Source organism: Phasianus colchicus, chromosome 4, assembly GCF_987193195.1.
Source record: "Phasianus colchicus chromosome 4, bPhaCol1.hap1.1, whole genome shotgun sequence".
NCBI lineage: Eukaryota > Metazoa > Chordata > Aves > Galliformes > Phasianidae > Phasianus > Phasianus colchicus.
In genome coordinates, this window is record NC_143439.1 from 49894237 (window position 1) to 49911320 (window position 17084).

The 17084-nt window shown below is 41.1% G+C and overlaps 1 protein-coding gene across 9 annotated transcripts in view; it reads right to left on the reverse strand.

Moving 5' to 3' along the window:
* LIMCH1 (LIM and calponin homology domains 1) overlaps positions 1-17084 on the reverse strand; it is a 164656-nt gene that overhangs the window by 14887 nt on the left and 132685 nt on the right. For all 9 annotated transcript variants that reach the window (XM_090139511.1, XM_090139504.1, XM_090139509.1 and 6 more), the window contains 6 exons: positions 14377-14598; positions 6048-6141; positions 4619-4791; positions 3903-4008; positions 1916-1944; positions 1228-1311 (listed from right to left, as the gene is read on the reverse strand). In XM_090139511.1, coding sequence (XP_089995637.1) covers positions 1228-1311; positions 1916-1944; positions 3903-4008; positions 4619-4791; positions 6048-6141; positions 14377-14598 — 708 coding nt within the window. The remainder of the gene's footprint in view (positions 1-1227; positions 1312-1915; positions 1945-3902; positions 4009-4618; positions 4792-6047; positions 6142-14376; positions 14599-17084) is intronic.

A 17084-nucleotide genomic window follows, 5' to 3' on the forward strand; every position in this document is an offset into this window, starting at 1 on the left:
AATACAAATGTGAAGATTAGATACATCCAGGGGTCTCAAAAGTTTCCTTTCTTCTTCCTACTAATTTCTAACTCTTACAGTTAATAAAAGGAACCACAAGAAATTTGATTTGTTAGACATTTTTATGCACTTTGCCGGAAATGAAATTTATTCTAAACAATCTCAATAATTCCTTGTTTGTTGTAAAGTTTTAAGAGTTGCAAAAAGCTACCACACATCCCAAAGCACTTAAGCATGCATTTTGCATTAACAATTTCAGCAAAGTAGCGTAGAAACAAACAGGTTTTACAGATGCTGGTATTGGCAATACTGTAGGAGAGATGCCAGTACAATTTAGTGAATGATGAAGGTGTGCACAAGTTTAAAAGATCTATAAACAGTGTGTAAAGCTTTGAAGAAGGTAAACTCATAATTGCTAAGCAATTCTTTTTCCTCCTTGATGGGATCATTTCTTGAGAGTAGTTTTCACACAGCTTTATGTGAAGATATAGCACAAGGAGATCTTAAAAGAGATTTTAAAGACAGGGAAACTCATGTTCTCAGGTACACTGCATTCTCCCAGCTAAGACACAAAACCAGATTTTTTTTACTGTATACTCTACCCCAGGCAAAAACAGTGATTGTTGAGAATGAGTTTCTTCCACTCACAAAACCAAACCAAACCAAACAAAAAACACAAAAAACCCACTACCTCTGTGTACAAATTTTGTTTGATGTTCTCCAAGAAGAACATGTAAACGAAGCAAAAGTCTACAAGAAGCTAATTAAATTACCATTTTAAAGAAGAACTGTGTAAGAGTCAAGGTTAATAAAATATCAGTGTCATGAAAGAGGCTCAAAGTAATTAACAGTTTGCACTGAAGGTAATTTAAATATAGTGGCAAATTAACACTTGGCTGAACTCTGCAGTGGAACCCAGAACTAAGACCTTCCAGATTCCCTGGGGTGGGAGAGGGAGAATGCCCAAACCACAGAGAGTGCATGGCTCATTTACCTGCCAAAGAACTCACTTACCTATCCACAGGAGTGCTGATAAATACTGCTGGCCATGATACTGCCAGATTCATTAAGGTGTCATCTACGTTTTGATACTGAAAAGTTCAGCCAATCTTACCAATGCTTCAAGCATGGAAGACATGACATGAAACACTCAACTTTTATGCAAAGGAACAATGCAGCTGGAAAGAGCCGAGCCATGGAGTAGAAGAAAAGGATCGCATTCCTTACCTGAAGCAGGCGTTCTTGCTCGTGCTGCCACCTCTCCTGCCGCTTCCGCTCTTCTTCTGGGTCCCAGGACCAGAAATTGAAACGCTGATGTGAAGGAAAAGCAAGCTGTTAGACTTCAACACTTCACAAGGCTACCACTTCCCTTGTCTGTCTCTGACAGCAATGCTAGAATGGCAAATTCTGAACTAGATAATGGTTCTCTTGGTGAGCAGACAATGTTCTGAGCTTCACTGACACTTGGGATTGCCTGCAGGTATCTAAGTGAGACAATAACCATTTGGTTTGCAAAGAAAGGCTTGGGAAACTTCAGCTGGGGGGGAGAAAGAAAAAGAACTGAAAGAAAGCTCTAAGCAGCGCTGGACAGAGATGCCTGCAGGTACCCAAATTTAAGAAAAACTTCTGTTTTTTTCCTCTGCAATCTTCTGTTCGACATGTAAAGCAATTTGTGAAGGTAAAATACATTCTCTCACTTCATATCTACCAACACAACAGCCTAAGGAATTGCTTTACATTTTTATCCAGGGAAGAAGACTTACATTACAGATTCAGATTACGTCTTGATTTGGGTTCTAATTTTCCTCTCTCATTCTTATCTGGGGATGTTACAAGACAGTTTGGATAAAAACTTCATTTTTATTAAATACATATCTCTAAACCAAAACTACAATGCAAAAAACAAAGTACTTACATTTGATTTGTCACTGTTGCCAGAATCAGCTATTAAAAAAAAAGAAAAAAAGGAAAAAAGAAAAGATAAAACACCGCAAAAGAACCCAAAGAGCTTAGTCTGCAATTAATACTACGTTGTATCTGTACAAAAAAGCTTCATGTTAGTTTCCTACTTGCTCCCGCAACCAAATGCAAAGATGAACTGCAAGCAAACAAACCAGAAAAATAGATCATGCCCAACACCAACAAAACTACTTCTGATTGGGATACAGAAGAGCATGATTGTAACTAACATCAGATGCTACTCTAAAACTAGCTACTGCCATCTACTTCTGGCCACAGCGTTAGCAGGGTCTGGACACTGAGTGCTACCTGCTTTGATCTACTTTTCCCTTTCAGGCTCTGTGCAAGAAAGGAAAAAGCACAGCAAAGCGACAAGGATGGAACTATACTATTCAAGAGCCACAGTTACGAAGAGGACCATTGCCATTTTCTATTGAGACATCTTTGGATCAGGTTGATTTGAAGAAATTGAGGAAGAAATATTTACAGGTAAGTGATTCCATTTGGGTGCTAAAGCCAGAGCACCACAGCAATGCGTAACCCAACAGCTCTTTGTCAACTGTGCAACAGGAATAGACGTTTTCTACGAAGGTGAGAGGAAGGACGAGTCCCCGTGACTGTCGGCTCTCACCCACCCCACGGCTCAGGATGCCTCGCACTGGAGGCGGTGGAGGGGTGAAGCTGCTCTGCCCTTCAAATCATGTTTACCTGGCTGTGAGAAAAACCGTGAGCGCCGCCAGTCATTCCGCACCCTGAGCGGAACTGTGACCCCGCGGGGCGGCTCTGCGGGAACGGCACAGGGTCAGAACAAGAAACAGTGTGGTCAACAGGCGAGATGGGCCATCAGACCCACCAGCAGGGTTCTTACTGCAATAGCTTTGTAAAAAGTGGCCCGACACTGCTAGTTCTTGAAGGACTTGTAGATCTCATGGACAGTACAGATTTAAATGCTACTTTTGCAATATGGCCCCTAACCCTATATCATACAATCACAGAACAGCTTGGGCTGGAAGGGACGTTAAAGATCATCTAGTTCCAACCCACAATATGAGAGCTCTAGCAATAGTGCTAATTCACTCTTGCATTCGTTACTATTGGAGATGTATATTTTAAAGGATCGTGGAATCTTATTTGCAATATACATGCTGTGAACACTAGAGAGCAGCCAAGTGTTTCAGCATCACTCAGATCATGCCAGGGAGGCCTACAGTCTGCTATCCAGTATTTGAATTGATTTGTGCTTGAAACGAAATAGTATTACCTTTAGTTATTCCAATCGTGAAAGCACTCTGATAATCATTATATTACCTCTACATACAAAGACAACCTCAGATAATTACTCCCTCCCTCTTTCATGATCCCCACATGTCTGCATCTCTAAAATCAAGATGAAATAAAACTACTAAACATTACCAATCTCAAGCGAAACTTTGTCAGGAAGGCAAAAGAAAAAGTTCTGCTTTGCAGGAACTTGTGATACGCACAGATCAAATTGAGAGGTATGGCTAGATACAAGCATTGTTTATCTATAAACACGAGCTACAGCTGAGTGCAGAATTAATCTCCGGGAATTTTTATTGTGAGATAAAACCAATCACTAAGCCATTTTCATCTGTGAGCAGCAGTACTAATAAAATATAATAGCCATGGCCATAACATTGCATCCTAACAATTGCTAAACTTGACAAATTGCAAGTTAGTGCCTATCCTGTCCCCCCTCCTCCGTGTCACAATCCTGCTGTTGTATTTAAAGGGAACAGCAAGAAAAGTTCTTTGCATCACGGAAGTCAGAGGACTTCTATCAGTCAGATGCAACTAGAAATAAAATATTTTATCTCCTGAAACCTCCAGTTCAATAATTAGGCACTTCCCCCTAAACACAACACACATCTAGTTATGTTCAGCTGAGTTCTTTGCAGCTTCCAACCTTTCTTTTTGCTCACCTTGCAGATCAGAATTATGCAGAGAGACCTGGCTGGTCTCTGGCAGTTTCTTCAAAAACGGCAATACTACACTCCCTTCTTGTTCTAGGGCATTCGGTTTCATTACCTGTTCAGACATTTTGGAACAGAAAACTGCATTAAAAAATCAGCAGATACAATCAAAGGTTAACTTAAAACCCTTTCTATTTATTTTCTGAAACAATATTATTAAAGATTAATAAGCCTCTGTCTCCAGAATTACAATGTGGACTTACAACATTAAGTCTGGAAATAAGCATTAGTTCAGTATTCACACTATCCTGCACACCAAAGCTCATTCTAACTTAACACCAACAATTAATGTATCTCAGTATGGTCATGGCCATTCTTTACTGCCAGTGCTTATTCAACACTTTAAGAAGACTATGCAGGCAAGCTCCACTGCTTCACCTTCTGAATGCCTTGCTCTCCCAGCAGTGGAGGGACTGGGCTTTGCAGGCTAAGTACCCTTTTCTGCTCCAACCAGTTTCTAGGTTCCTCCAGGAGGAGGGACACTTGATGATCACTGGATTTGGAACAGAAATCAACCTTCAGCATCATTTCTTGACATGTTTTGAAGGAACTCCTGATGTAACGTTACACAGAGAGGAAATATCAACCAGCTATTTGCACAATACACATTTCTTCGTGAGGTCTTCCTTTGTTTCACTTTCCACTCCCTTTCTTGCTGTACATACCTCCTGCATAGCAGGGAGCGCTGCCTCCTTCTGCTTCTCCATTTCAGGTTTCTTCACATCTTTCTCACATGGAGCAGTTTCCTCAGGAGGGACAGGACTAGGAGAAAATTCTAAGCTCTTCACAACAGGGCTGGCACAAACTACAGTTGACTTGAATTGCTTTTGTTCTGAACCTAGCCCACATATATAAAAGAATGTCATTAGGGTATGATATTTTTTCAAATAAAATATTGACTTATTTCTTACAGTCCAGTTTCTTACTGAGCATATTTTGAACCCATAAACTGGTTATGTATGTGTATATATATATACACACACACATTAAATTTCCTTTCCGCAACACAAGTGAAGTGAATCTCTCAAGGAACACAAAACTTTAAGAATGAAATGCACCTGACAGAAAGTAGATGCTGACACTTGGTCACTACTGTGGGACATCTGTCATGGTCAACAAAAGCACAGAGGCACTTAATGGGGGGAAGGACCACCCTATTGTATCAGCTACTTCTCTTTGTCTGAAATGAGCTGCAGCCTACAACATGCCTGCTGAGGTACAGATCTCTATACTGCACATTCCAAAGCTGTGAGATGAAGCCTTCTCTAACATGCTACCCAGATAAGCACATTGCCTACTCTACAAGATCACAAAACTTGGACAGCATCTACCCCTGTAAAGCAGACATAATGAAAATCCACCCTTTTACTATTTTAGCTTTTGCATTTGCTCAGTTTTCTTAGTCAGTTTCCTTTGCTATCAGTGCTTAACATTTAGTGTTCCTCACAGCTGTGGAGCCTGATAAAATGCTTTGTGATTCGTAGACAAACATCCCCAGCTTCTCACCACTGACTGTTGAGAAGAGAATTGGCTGGTTCAATGCTAGACTGCAGCTTCTGTGTGACTTGCCAGGTGGAATTCCAGATTGTTAAGCTCTGTTCTGCTATGCAATGATTTTCCTACCTGAAAGGCTGGTCTGTTTCCATTTATGAGACCAAGTAATTAAGCCAGCTGACATTGCTAACAGCCAGTGTGCATTACAGCTGTCAGGAAAAGGCTGGATGTGCTTCTAATCTTGGAGTGATGGTACCCATTGATGCTTGAGAGCCAAGCTCAGTTGGTTAGGTCACATTTATCCTCAGAAAACAGGATCAGTATATTTACGTGCCAATTACAGGAAGAGATTTCCTTTAAACAGCTATTTCAAACAGTACCTTTAGCTAACCCACATCAAGCTGAACTTTGATAGATCCATTTTAAAAAAATGGACAAAAATCAGTTCATGAATTCAGTATGATAAAACTCGTATTTTGAGTAATGCTTCAGAAACACCCTCATGAGCAGCTTTGCATTTTACAAGCAAATTAATCTCCTCAAATGAGGGAGGCATTTCCCTGGATGGGAATCAGCCTGGGGCAGCAGCCATCCACCCACCTGGGGACAGCTCTGCTGGGCTCCCATGTCCTACTGCTCCAGGGCTGCCTTCTGCCTGCTGGCTGGTGGCCGGATCCGCTTCCCCTGGCAAGGTCTGTGGAGGAGTGAGACAGTCAGTACAGTGCAAATGGAAAGATGGGTGACAGAAGGGCAGGTGCTTGCTGCTGCTCTGTAACCTGACGCGCTGTTTAGAGCTCATTGGGAAGCAGCACGCAGAATGAGCTCGTGAGCAGCTCTGCTGCTCTGGCACCAAGTCACTGGGCCTTAATCTTCTCTTTTGAAAGTTCAGCAGCAGTCATTATGCAGTTGCTTTAGAACAGCTTATAACAGCTTTTAGAATTGTAGGATATCTCGAATTGTGTTAGCTGGAGATAAGCATACATTTCACCCCCAGTTTTCTCTTCCAGAATAACACCAAAATGTATGCATCAGTGAAAAAATAGCACATAGGAGGGCTTTAAAAGTGTCAACGGAATTAAATACTTCCTTTATTTCACGGTTGTCTAAACAATCTGTTATCTGGAGGGAAAGGCCAGAGTTGGTATTGAAGGTAATGAAATACTTGAAAAGTTATTAAAAGAGTGCTGAAAAATATGGTGAGACCATATCAAGCCCATAATCCAAATTGCTGTGAAAAGGCAGCTTCCTGCCCCAGCACAGCCCACTGCATAGCTAACCACACCAGCAACACACCAGCAACATTCCAGCTGATTGATTTAGCAGCTTCCACTTCACATCCCATTTCCCAGTAGGCAAATGAAGAAACACTGCAGCAAATCGATCAGCAGCTGATCTAACATAGAGAGAAAATGGCGCATTCAAAGAGAAAGGAAAAAAAGCAGATTACTTTTCGAAATGAAAAGCAACCATATCAGAACTAGCCTACTGTAGATGTCCTTTCCTGTCCCTGTCTCTCATCTTATTAACAGCTGTAAGAGTGGAATGATGAAATTTGCTCCTTTCTGGGGGCAAGATTGACACCTCTGCCTTCTGCATGGATCTGTTCTGCATCCCCACAGACACCTGTGAGTCTACAGCCCCTCAGCCACTCACACTCACACCCCATGGGCTGTCCTAGCTGTGTCACCAGGAACATCTGATCAGTATGCCAGTGCCCATGGCTATACTATGGCTTTGGAGAGCTTTGCTGTCAGCAGCAGGAACAAATCCCTGTTTCCCTTCTCCTCTTGTGGGGAAGTGTACAAGGGGCAGGGAATGGTCTGGGAAAACACTCTGTGAGCAAGTCTCAGTGCAGGGCTGTGGGTAGGGAAGTGAGCAGAGCAAGCCTATGGGCAGTCAATAGCTGGGAACAGCAGGAGCAGCCAGAGGCTGAGCCCTCACCTTGCAGCAGGACAGATGCCAATGGCAGCTCTGAGCATCCTAAGTGGCAGCACGTCCCCACCTGTGCTCACTGGGGAGGGCTGCCCCAAGCACTGCCTGCTGCTTTCCTGTATACCCAAGGCTTGCTTACACTCCAGGCAAGGCAGAGGTGGCAAATCCAGGCAAACACAGCAGGTTTGCCCTATGCCATTCTATTGCTCTCTTCTTCTGCATAATACATCTGGGCCTTCCCCAGCTCACCTGTTCCCTCCAACCTTGCCCAAAACAGAAATGAGTATTCATTTCTCCTCTAGGACAATCAGGCAGTGTTACAAATTGCCATTTCCATCCTTGGAGGTTTTCAAGGCTTCAGTGATTAGTAACGTAGTCTGCTCCCACACCTCTCTCTGCTTTAAGCAGAGGACTCCATTACAGACCTACAATCTGAGTTATTCTGTGGTTCTACAACCTCTTAATACTAAATAGCTGTCATTGAAAACTCAGTATTTGCCCTCAACAAAGCACATTTTAATTGGAAATTCAAAAGGCATCTACCCAACAACTCACTCTATCCACTGCCCTAAAGCATAAATCTTCCAACTGTTGCATGTTTCAATCATTAAACTTCAGATTATTATTATTTTTGTTAAAGCAACAGAACTCATCCTCCCCTCTCAAAAAGCAACTGCTCAAACTGCAAAATTAAGAGGCTGAGCAAATGCATTGAGTTGACGCAATCTTCTCCAGTTCTTGAGTTCCCTTGAGAACCTACACATAGTGCTATGTGCTGCTGCTGTCCTGTATAAGTGAAATTACGAATAAATCTACCTTCTATCTTACTATCCAGTATGGAGGTTGAACAGGGTATAGATACAGATGTTATTTATGGAAAAGAGAAGTTTAAAAAAAGAGAAAAAAAAGAAAAAAGCTACTACTTGCTGCAGGAAAACTGAATTTGAAAATGACACGCTGCTGCAGAAGCCCTGCTCCTGCTCATGAGACTTGACTCTTCTTTCCTCCACTGAGAAATTAAATGTTAGCAACATAAAGCTAAAAATATAAAACTGATTAGTAAGTAATTTACAAAAAAAATTAAATGAACATCACTGGGGAATGCATATTCCCAGTATATCTAATTCTATTTATAATTCCAAGTGATGTAATATTTTCTTTTATCCACAGGTATATAATACTTCTAAAAATGTTCTACCACAGATTATCACTTGCATTTCATAAGTATTTTGTAGTCAAAGTATGATATTATCACTGAATATGGAAAAAACATTAAACATTTTAATAGCACCTGCAAAGTCTGTGTTTTGACATGGCCACTGAAATCTCACAGATCTCACACTTGAGGATGAAGGACCTACACAGCCTGTTTGCACCACAGGTATTTGTGTGGGAAAAAGCATCACTGCCTCTGCTACACATACCTCAGAGGGAAGCTCCTACGCTGTGTTACCAAACACCTGCTTGGTGTGACAATAAATCAGTTCAGTTAATGGCAGAAAGGACTTCTATCCCACAAACAGGCATTTCTTTAATTATGACTGTACAAGCAAAAAACAGCCACAATGCTTATTGCTGCATCAGAACCTCATTAAACCCTAAAAATACACTAACTAGGAACTCCCAAAACACTGAACTTCACAACTTCTACAAGAATTCAAACTCCAAATGAAGTTACAGTAGAACTTTATTTAACCTTATTGTAAATTAAACCAAAGTGTAGGTCGGTTAACACTATTGTACACAAAATCACATAAAATGTTAATACTGTATTTTGTATGAAAAAGTGACAAAGCAAGCTGTCCAGAACCAGCAAGAACGCAGAGAAATATGGAAGAATCAGGTTAGAACTGAGGTTTGAGTTCTGTAAAACCACTCAGGAATGTAATTGGTTGCAGTATCAATAGCCACACGTACAAATTACCTAACACATCTTTTAAACTTCTTCAATGGAGATTATATACATAGCATTATTTTCCATGTTTTACTGTAAGATTTTAAAATGCCATACCATGGTTTTCTAATCAGAACCAGCATTTTGTCTTCTGAATGGTAACACTACCGTGACCTTGGGCTGCCACAGCCAAGCGTGTGCCATGTCCATGCAGTACTAGAGCCAGAACACTGCTCTGACACGCTAAATCATCTGCCTCTTTTACTGGCAGCTATATAATGCTATAATCAGATCAGCTCTTACAGCCAAAGACAGGGTGGATCAGTAATTGACAGAGAAGCCTTCAAAGTGTTGAAAGAAATAGTGTTAAGTATTACTACTAGAGTTATTTGTTCTAGTTATTATCGCTCAGTTGGGACATAAAATAATCTCCCATCACTGACAGACACTGAAAATTGGATGGGGGCCTGGAGGATGGGAGATATGGATATTAAATTCATAACACATCTCAAGCAGAGTTCTGTTCTACCTACTTCAAAGTTTCACTGCTCTATATCTCACCCTAATTATTCAGGTAACCCAGTCCTCCATGCATCTTCCTGTATGTGGTTCAAGGAAAAGCTGTCAATCTGGAACATATCTACTTACTCTGCAAGTGTTTCTTGTAATGAATCAAAGAACAAAGACTTGTCTTACCAGATCTGTACAAATCAGGATTTCAGTCCTTTTCTCTTGTAGTTTGGCCAACAATCCCCAGCCACAAGAAAGCTTATACTTTAATCTCAGTTCAACCAGTGGATTTTTGAAGATGAAGGAGTGTTACTTGGATATAGAAAAAAGTTTCTTCTTGTGCCAAGTAAGCAGTGAGTAGAAATGGACATGTTTAAGCCGGCTAACTAAAAATTAAAAGAAAGCCTCAATCTCCCCCCACCTCGCCCTGATTGTTTTAAAGTTGCTGTCTACATTTATTTTCTTTGTGGTTGATCAGAGCAAAGCTATAATTAGAACTATAGCAAGCCAGTCATTTCTAAATTGTTATTCAAAGTTTGGTTAAAGTAAAGTGATGTAACTCTGACAAATTATTCCCTCTATACTAAAATCTGCATGAATATTGTTTTAAAACAAAACACTTATTTTGCCAACTTCTAATTCAAAGAGTAAGAGAATACAATTTCTCAGTATTTGTAATGTGTGTAACTGCTATGTATATCAGAATGAAAACAGAACCTAATGGCTGACAGATAGAACCAGGCTCTGGAGATGATTTTCACACTGCTGCTGACCAATGCCTGACCAGAGCATTCTGAACATTTCAGTTCTGGGGCCCTTGCCCCAGTTTTTGTAACTGTAAGAGGGAGCTGTGCTTTTCCTGCCATCTCTCTTAGCTGCACCTTGCTCTGCAAATACTAGTGGGATATTTTTATTCTGCTGATAGGCCAAATTTACCCTTCCATGCAAAGTCACCCTTCAATCGGAGACAAAATATGGCAAGCTACTTTGAATCAAGGCAAGTCTGCTGTAAAATCCAAAAGAATCTAAGAACTCTAAACATATAATACCAACACAACCACAGTTTATTGAAAACATTCTTCTTTACCATTCATCCTACCTGCTGCACGTTTTGCATCCCAATTCATAATGAATTCAGACAGGAGTTGCCTCTATTTCCCACTCAGTCTCTGAACACCAGTCATTACAGGGTTCACATATATGTGAGGGTGCTTCCTTGTCAGAAGCACAACCTCCACTGAGGTATTACTCATACAAAATGACTCCTATGTCTTTCTAGCTCCCCAAACTCCTAAATCATTGGTGTTTCAAGTGGTACAATTCAACTAAACTTTTTTTCCAAAATTCAGGCCAAGAGAGCTGTTGAAGTACAGCTGCACAGCATCTACCCATATTGCAGACAATGCCTGAGGCCAGCCGGACAGATTTAGAGCAGGGCTACGGAGCTTCAAAGGGAAGGCTGCCAGGCAGAGAGAAGACAGGAACAGCCACTCTGACAACTGAACTGAAACAGCAGGGGAGCAGCCAGCAGAGGGATGGAGGAGGAAGGGGCACGCAAGGAGCAGGAAGAGGATCATACGAGGAGGACAGGAGGGACAAAGGTAACACGTGTATGAAAAGGAATATATGTTCTCACAACAGAGAAACGGGGAGGAAACTGAACAAATAAAATACAAAAAGAAAATAAATCCAGAGCAACTGGAGGGAAAAAGAAACACCCTACCCTAGAAACTGCATCTCTTAGCAGACAGAGGAAAAGCCTGATTCTTACTTCAGGCTTGGGAAGGATATAGCTATCAAGTCTCTACAACAATCAATAAAAGCATAGAAATAACCACAGTGAAAGCGAGCTTAGAAAAGGCTTTGAAAACATGTACTGAAAATATTGCACCTATTTGTAAATTTTTTTCTCAGTGGAAAGTGGCTTCTTTCATTTCAGCTAGCTCTGCTTCTTCATCGTGGCTGCTTCTTATCCCTGCTCACGTCTTCTCCTCTCCTCAAAATACAGTAGGGTTTAGTGTCAGACAAAAATTCTGTGAGTGGGTCAAACTCAGCGTATGCTTGATCAGAACCCTACAGAGAAAAACTGATCTTTTGAAAAATGCCACACTATTACCATCTCACAAAAAGACAGAGTGGCCAACTGAGCTGCTGTTTCACATGACAGTAGCAACATTACCATTAGCTAGAAGAGTCTTAACTTCAGCCTTGCCCTGGTTTCCCCAGCTGGCAGTGATGCAGTGGCAGCTTCATAGGTTTTCCTACTTCCAAGGTGTTTTACGAGGAGTAGGACAAGCCCAGATGGCTCTTTTGTTTCCACACGTGGATTCTCAGCCTTCTTAAGAGGAGTTGTATCTTCAGAGATGTGCTTAATGCTCTGAACTCTGTAGATATAGGCTGACATCACTGTACAAAGTTGTTCAGAAATCAAGGGAAAACAGGAAGGTGGCTGAATGAAGTGACTCCATGGTAGCAGCCCTATTTCAGCAGGTAAGGCCCCAGACTGATCCTATCTGTATGGAGCTGCCTGGCAGCACTGAGCTGCATACCAACACATGGTGATGAAGCCAAATGTAAGCACCATACCCCAACTCTTAGGTAACTTGGTACCTAAGCCCTTCGTAGCCATGAACTAAGCACTTCTGTGTAAATTACTGAATTACTGCCTGGAAAATTAAAACTAAGGATCTGGGTAAAGAGAAACAAGTTGCCAGACAAACCAAAACAGTAAACCTCATCTTAGACTAGCAAGTTCCCTTCCAGCTATAGGCAGGTCCCCTCTCTCTGCCCTCACAATGCCCAGGACATTCCATTTGTTTTTCCCCACAGCAAATTCCCTCAAAGCAGCCTCCTCACCTTGCTCTGCCCTTAATGTGCTTGATACACACACCTTTGTTCGAGGCCGATGCGCCTGGAGTAATTATTACAATTTGCACTAGCCAGTCATGTTACTGACCAGATCATGAAGCCAATGATATAAAATCTCTTCTTAGAACAGAGAAGTTGCACTATTTGTGTGCATGCTCGTTCTCTCCAAATGACTTTATCATTAAATGCATTCAATTTTACAAACCAGGAGATTATTCTACAAATCTCAGAGCTGTAAAGAATCTGGGAATTCAAATTTTTTCTGCCTGTTTGCCAGTATTACCAGGATGGCTAAGACACTGGAAGCTGAAAAACAGGCATTCAGCTGTCACATTAGCCTTAAAGCTGCAGAGCAGAAAGGATGAGAGAACACCACCCAGACACAAACATGCCCAAACCCTAACAATGGCTGCTATTGCTGCATTTCCTCTTAAATCTGTCACAACTATGCTGGTCTGGAAATAGTAAAAAAAGAGATAGTAATATTTTATTCAGCTACTATTCTGATTACCATTGTGCTTTTAATCTAGAGCGAGCTGATGCCCCTCTCCATCCTCCAACCATTCCCATTCCTAGCTCTCCCAGATCAGATGCAATGCCTACCTGGCTTCTCTGTTAGACCCAATTTATTCTGAAACTAGTCTCAGCTCTGTCACCTGTCTGCTTTCCTGCAAACTGTTAACTCCTGACTCTACAGCAGTTCCCCCTGATAGGATCAAGTCTGTACTCAAGGCACATTCCAGTGTCCATGCGTGCTGGGCGGCCTGTGGCCAAAGACTGTCATGAAGCAGGGAAGTAAGGTAAGATGTACAACATTTGACATGAATGAACCATCACTTCCTGCCCACTCCCTATTATCCACCTGGACGATATTTGAAAGAAATCTAGATAAAAGCAAAAATTATCATACTCCAACTCTCAGCACATCTCTGATTCTCTTTGTAGTTATACAAAAAAGGAATGTTAAAATTCCCATTCCTGACACTTGTTTGCAATCCTTTAACATGCATTATTAACAGTCCAGTCCTTTTTTTTTCTGTTTTGTTTTGTTTTTAACCATCTACTTTTATTACAGTTTTGTGGCCTCTAGATTCCTGTTGTGATATGCTCATTTTTTTTTTTTTTTTCTGCATTCCTCTCTGGGGAAGGGGAGAGAAAAATGAAAAGGTAAAATTAATTTGCTTCTCTGATGAAGCAGTTAAGAAGCACATTGGTCCTTCGAGTATTTCAATAGCTTCTCCCCTTTTTGAATATTTCTGAGAGGAGAATGAAAGCAGAATGCTCAAAACTGCCTGCACATTCACATCCTCATTTGAAAATTGAAAACTGAGACTAATTATAGTGGCTCACACAGTCCAATTATGTTGCTGATCTAATCAGCTAACATCAGGAGAAGAGCTGAATAAATGTGCACAATGGCTGGGACACAGAGTCAATTTCTCCCTGGCCCAGCATATTTGAAGTATGCTTATCAGTTGCATGCCATCCAAAAAAAAGAAACGCTGGCAGCAAAAAGTTTTTGAACCTTCCCTTCCCATTTCTGTACCCACATCCCAAAGGAAGAAACCTTTAATTTACAAAGGATTTTTTTTTTCCTGGTCTGGGCACACCCTCTCAAAATAAAACAAACATAACCATTCGGGTTTCATTAGTTAGTGATTAAATACATCATGAGACAGAAAATTGGCAAAGAAAGTAAGGCTGGTTTGTTCGTGTTGCTCTTACTGTTGGCTCTCTGTGCACACTCTGAGTGGCAGGCCTCTGTAAACTGAGCTCAACACTTGTGGGGTCCTTCTTCAACTCTATGGGGGGCCTGTCCCCGCTGGCTACTCCGTCAAATTTCAGAGATCTGCTTGGCGATTGAGTAAATATTACTGTTGTACACTCTTTATCCTTCTCTTCAACGCCGTTGAAATTCTCTCCATTCATGCTGACTTTTCCATCTACCTGCAGAATACAGTTAAATAAATACACTGAGGAAATTAGCACTCAAGCAAGCTTAGAAAATCAGGAATTCAATACAACATCACCATCACAGTCTACACCATAATTACAGGACAGAGCCAAGCACACATTTCAACAGGACAAGACAGCAGAAAAAACCAGTCTAATTGGGGTTCCTAAATAAAATACAGAGCAGAAATTATGGATTTTCCTGAATTTCCCAGTTTCCCACATTTTGTGCTCCCAGTAACAGAAAATTAACCTTAATGCACATCACACATACCCTGGATTTTAAAAGAAGAACAATGCTTTAGGTTATATTTAGACCAAAACTCCAGGATTTCACACTGTGTCACGCAAGAGGCAAGTATGCACTCCAGACTGACCTACTCTGTAACCTGACAGCCTCACCACAGCATTACTAGACCGTACTTTAGCCACATGAATTTGGAAGGATCAGGAGCAGCAGTATTCATCTACTTGTTTATCTACTGTTCATAACAGGGAAGCAAGAAACTATCAAATAAAAGTGGGCATTCCACCTTCTCTGTGAGACCGTAAAATAAATATCCTCTTTCCCCAAAAAATGACTTTATGCAGTCACTGTGGAAAGGAGAGAGTAGAATCAATTTAACTACTTTTTTCTTAAGCTTAAGCTAGCATCTTGACAGCCCTACATTCTTACTGAGGGACTCTTAAACAAGGAAGAAAATACGAAATAAGCTTTAGTTTCTTCCTTTGCACTCATTCAGCTTTCTCTTAGGAGAGAATTACATTTTGAATGATGCATTGGTGACACTTCAACAGTTCCTTCCATTTGGCAAGCTGTCTTTAGAAATCCAGCTATACACAGTTAGTCACAGTAAGAGATCCCAGCTGAAATCCATAGAGGAATTAGAAGGGCACCATCTGTGAGTACACCCCATTGCTCCTGCTTACCTGCAGCAAGAGATGCTTACAGGCTTGTCAGCAGGGCTCAGTTTTAGGTAGATTTGGAGAAGGACTTTGCAACTCTGCACAGAGATCCTTCCATGCAAGAGGATCACCACAAGAGACATGAAGGTGATAGAGTAAATGTAGACAAACTATTCCCTGCTACTGACTGGACTTTGGGGGAGTAACAGCACAGACCAGTGATTTCTTTAAGAAGCAATACGGGATCCATATGGTGATGAGTTGTTTCAAATTTCTACACGTGTGCCACACAAATGAAAAGCAAGTAAAAACAAGCTCTAAGGCACATCTTTCTTTGGGAACTTTCTGCTTATTTCACTGTTATTGAAAACTGATGCAACAAGTGTCAAAATCACCTTATCAAACTGACACGCAGTTTAAGAAAAGTTCTTACCAGCTCATCCTCTCTGTCCCACTCCTTAGCTCCCTATCCATTTAACTTTAGTACTTTACTGGAGTAAACTCAGTATATGCAATCAGTGCTGTGCTAAGGACAAACTACTCCTGCTGACTTCATGTATCCAGAGATTCGTTCTTCCTCTCAGGGCAATTAACCCAGAGTTCATTCCCAAGGCTCTGGGCATCCTCAGAAATTCAGGGATGTGAAGGTAATCAGCACTTCACACCACTGGTTCTCAAACTGGGGTGAAACAGCTCTGCAAGCACTTCACTAGTTCTGACTGCTTTTCAAGTGAAAAGTACCCTCCCTTTCCTTGCTGCCATCACTCCCCTCTGCACAAGTTTGAGGGTTTATTTCCAAATGCAAGTGTGGGCAGACACTGAGCCCCAAGTCTTCTGGGACTGTGTGCTGGATTATCTACTAGAGAGACAGGTCATGAAAAACCTCAGAAATATAAAAGCCAGAAAAACACTGGCAGGGCACACCATCCATTTTAATGTCTCTGTTTAGACTAAGACATTTCTCTATTTATATTAGAGAGGAAAACCAAATGTTTGAATGATCAGGACAGATGCCCTCGCTTCAGAGTTAAACAAACATACTCCTCTCCTTCTGATCTGGAGCAAGTCAATACATTGTCACTGGAGCCAAGAATCACTGAAGACTGGTGTTTGAGTGCAAAATAATGCAATAGCTACATAGTCTAGGGAGTCATTCTAACTAAGTCACATTCTTTGACATCAAGCAAACAAGATCTGGACAGATTTTTAGTGGGGGCTAGGGTGAAAAAGCACTCACGTGTTAGTTTCTCCCTGTATATGTGAACTATATATAGACTAACATGAGTATGACACATCTGTCCAAGTCCCATGAGAGATCACAGAAAAAAAATAATAAAAATAATACAAAAAAACTTGACTGGGTACTAAAATGTATACTGTAGAAGACCAAATGAGGTTGAAGAGAAATAGGAATTGTCAGTTTCAGATTTCAATGAAAAAAGCATTGTGTGGGAGGTGATTTCTCAAGAGCTGGGACAGATTTCAAGCTGTTACGAACATCACAACATGCTTCTTCACCATCTGTATAAAACTAACTTTTTATAAGGGTAAGCAACGTGAATACACACAGTAGC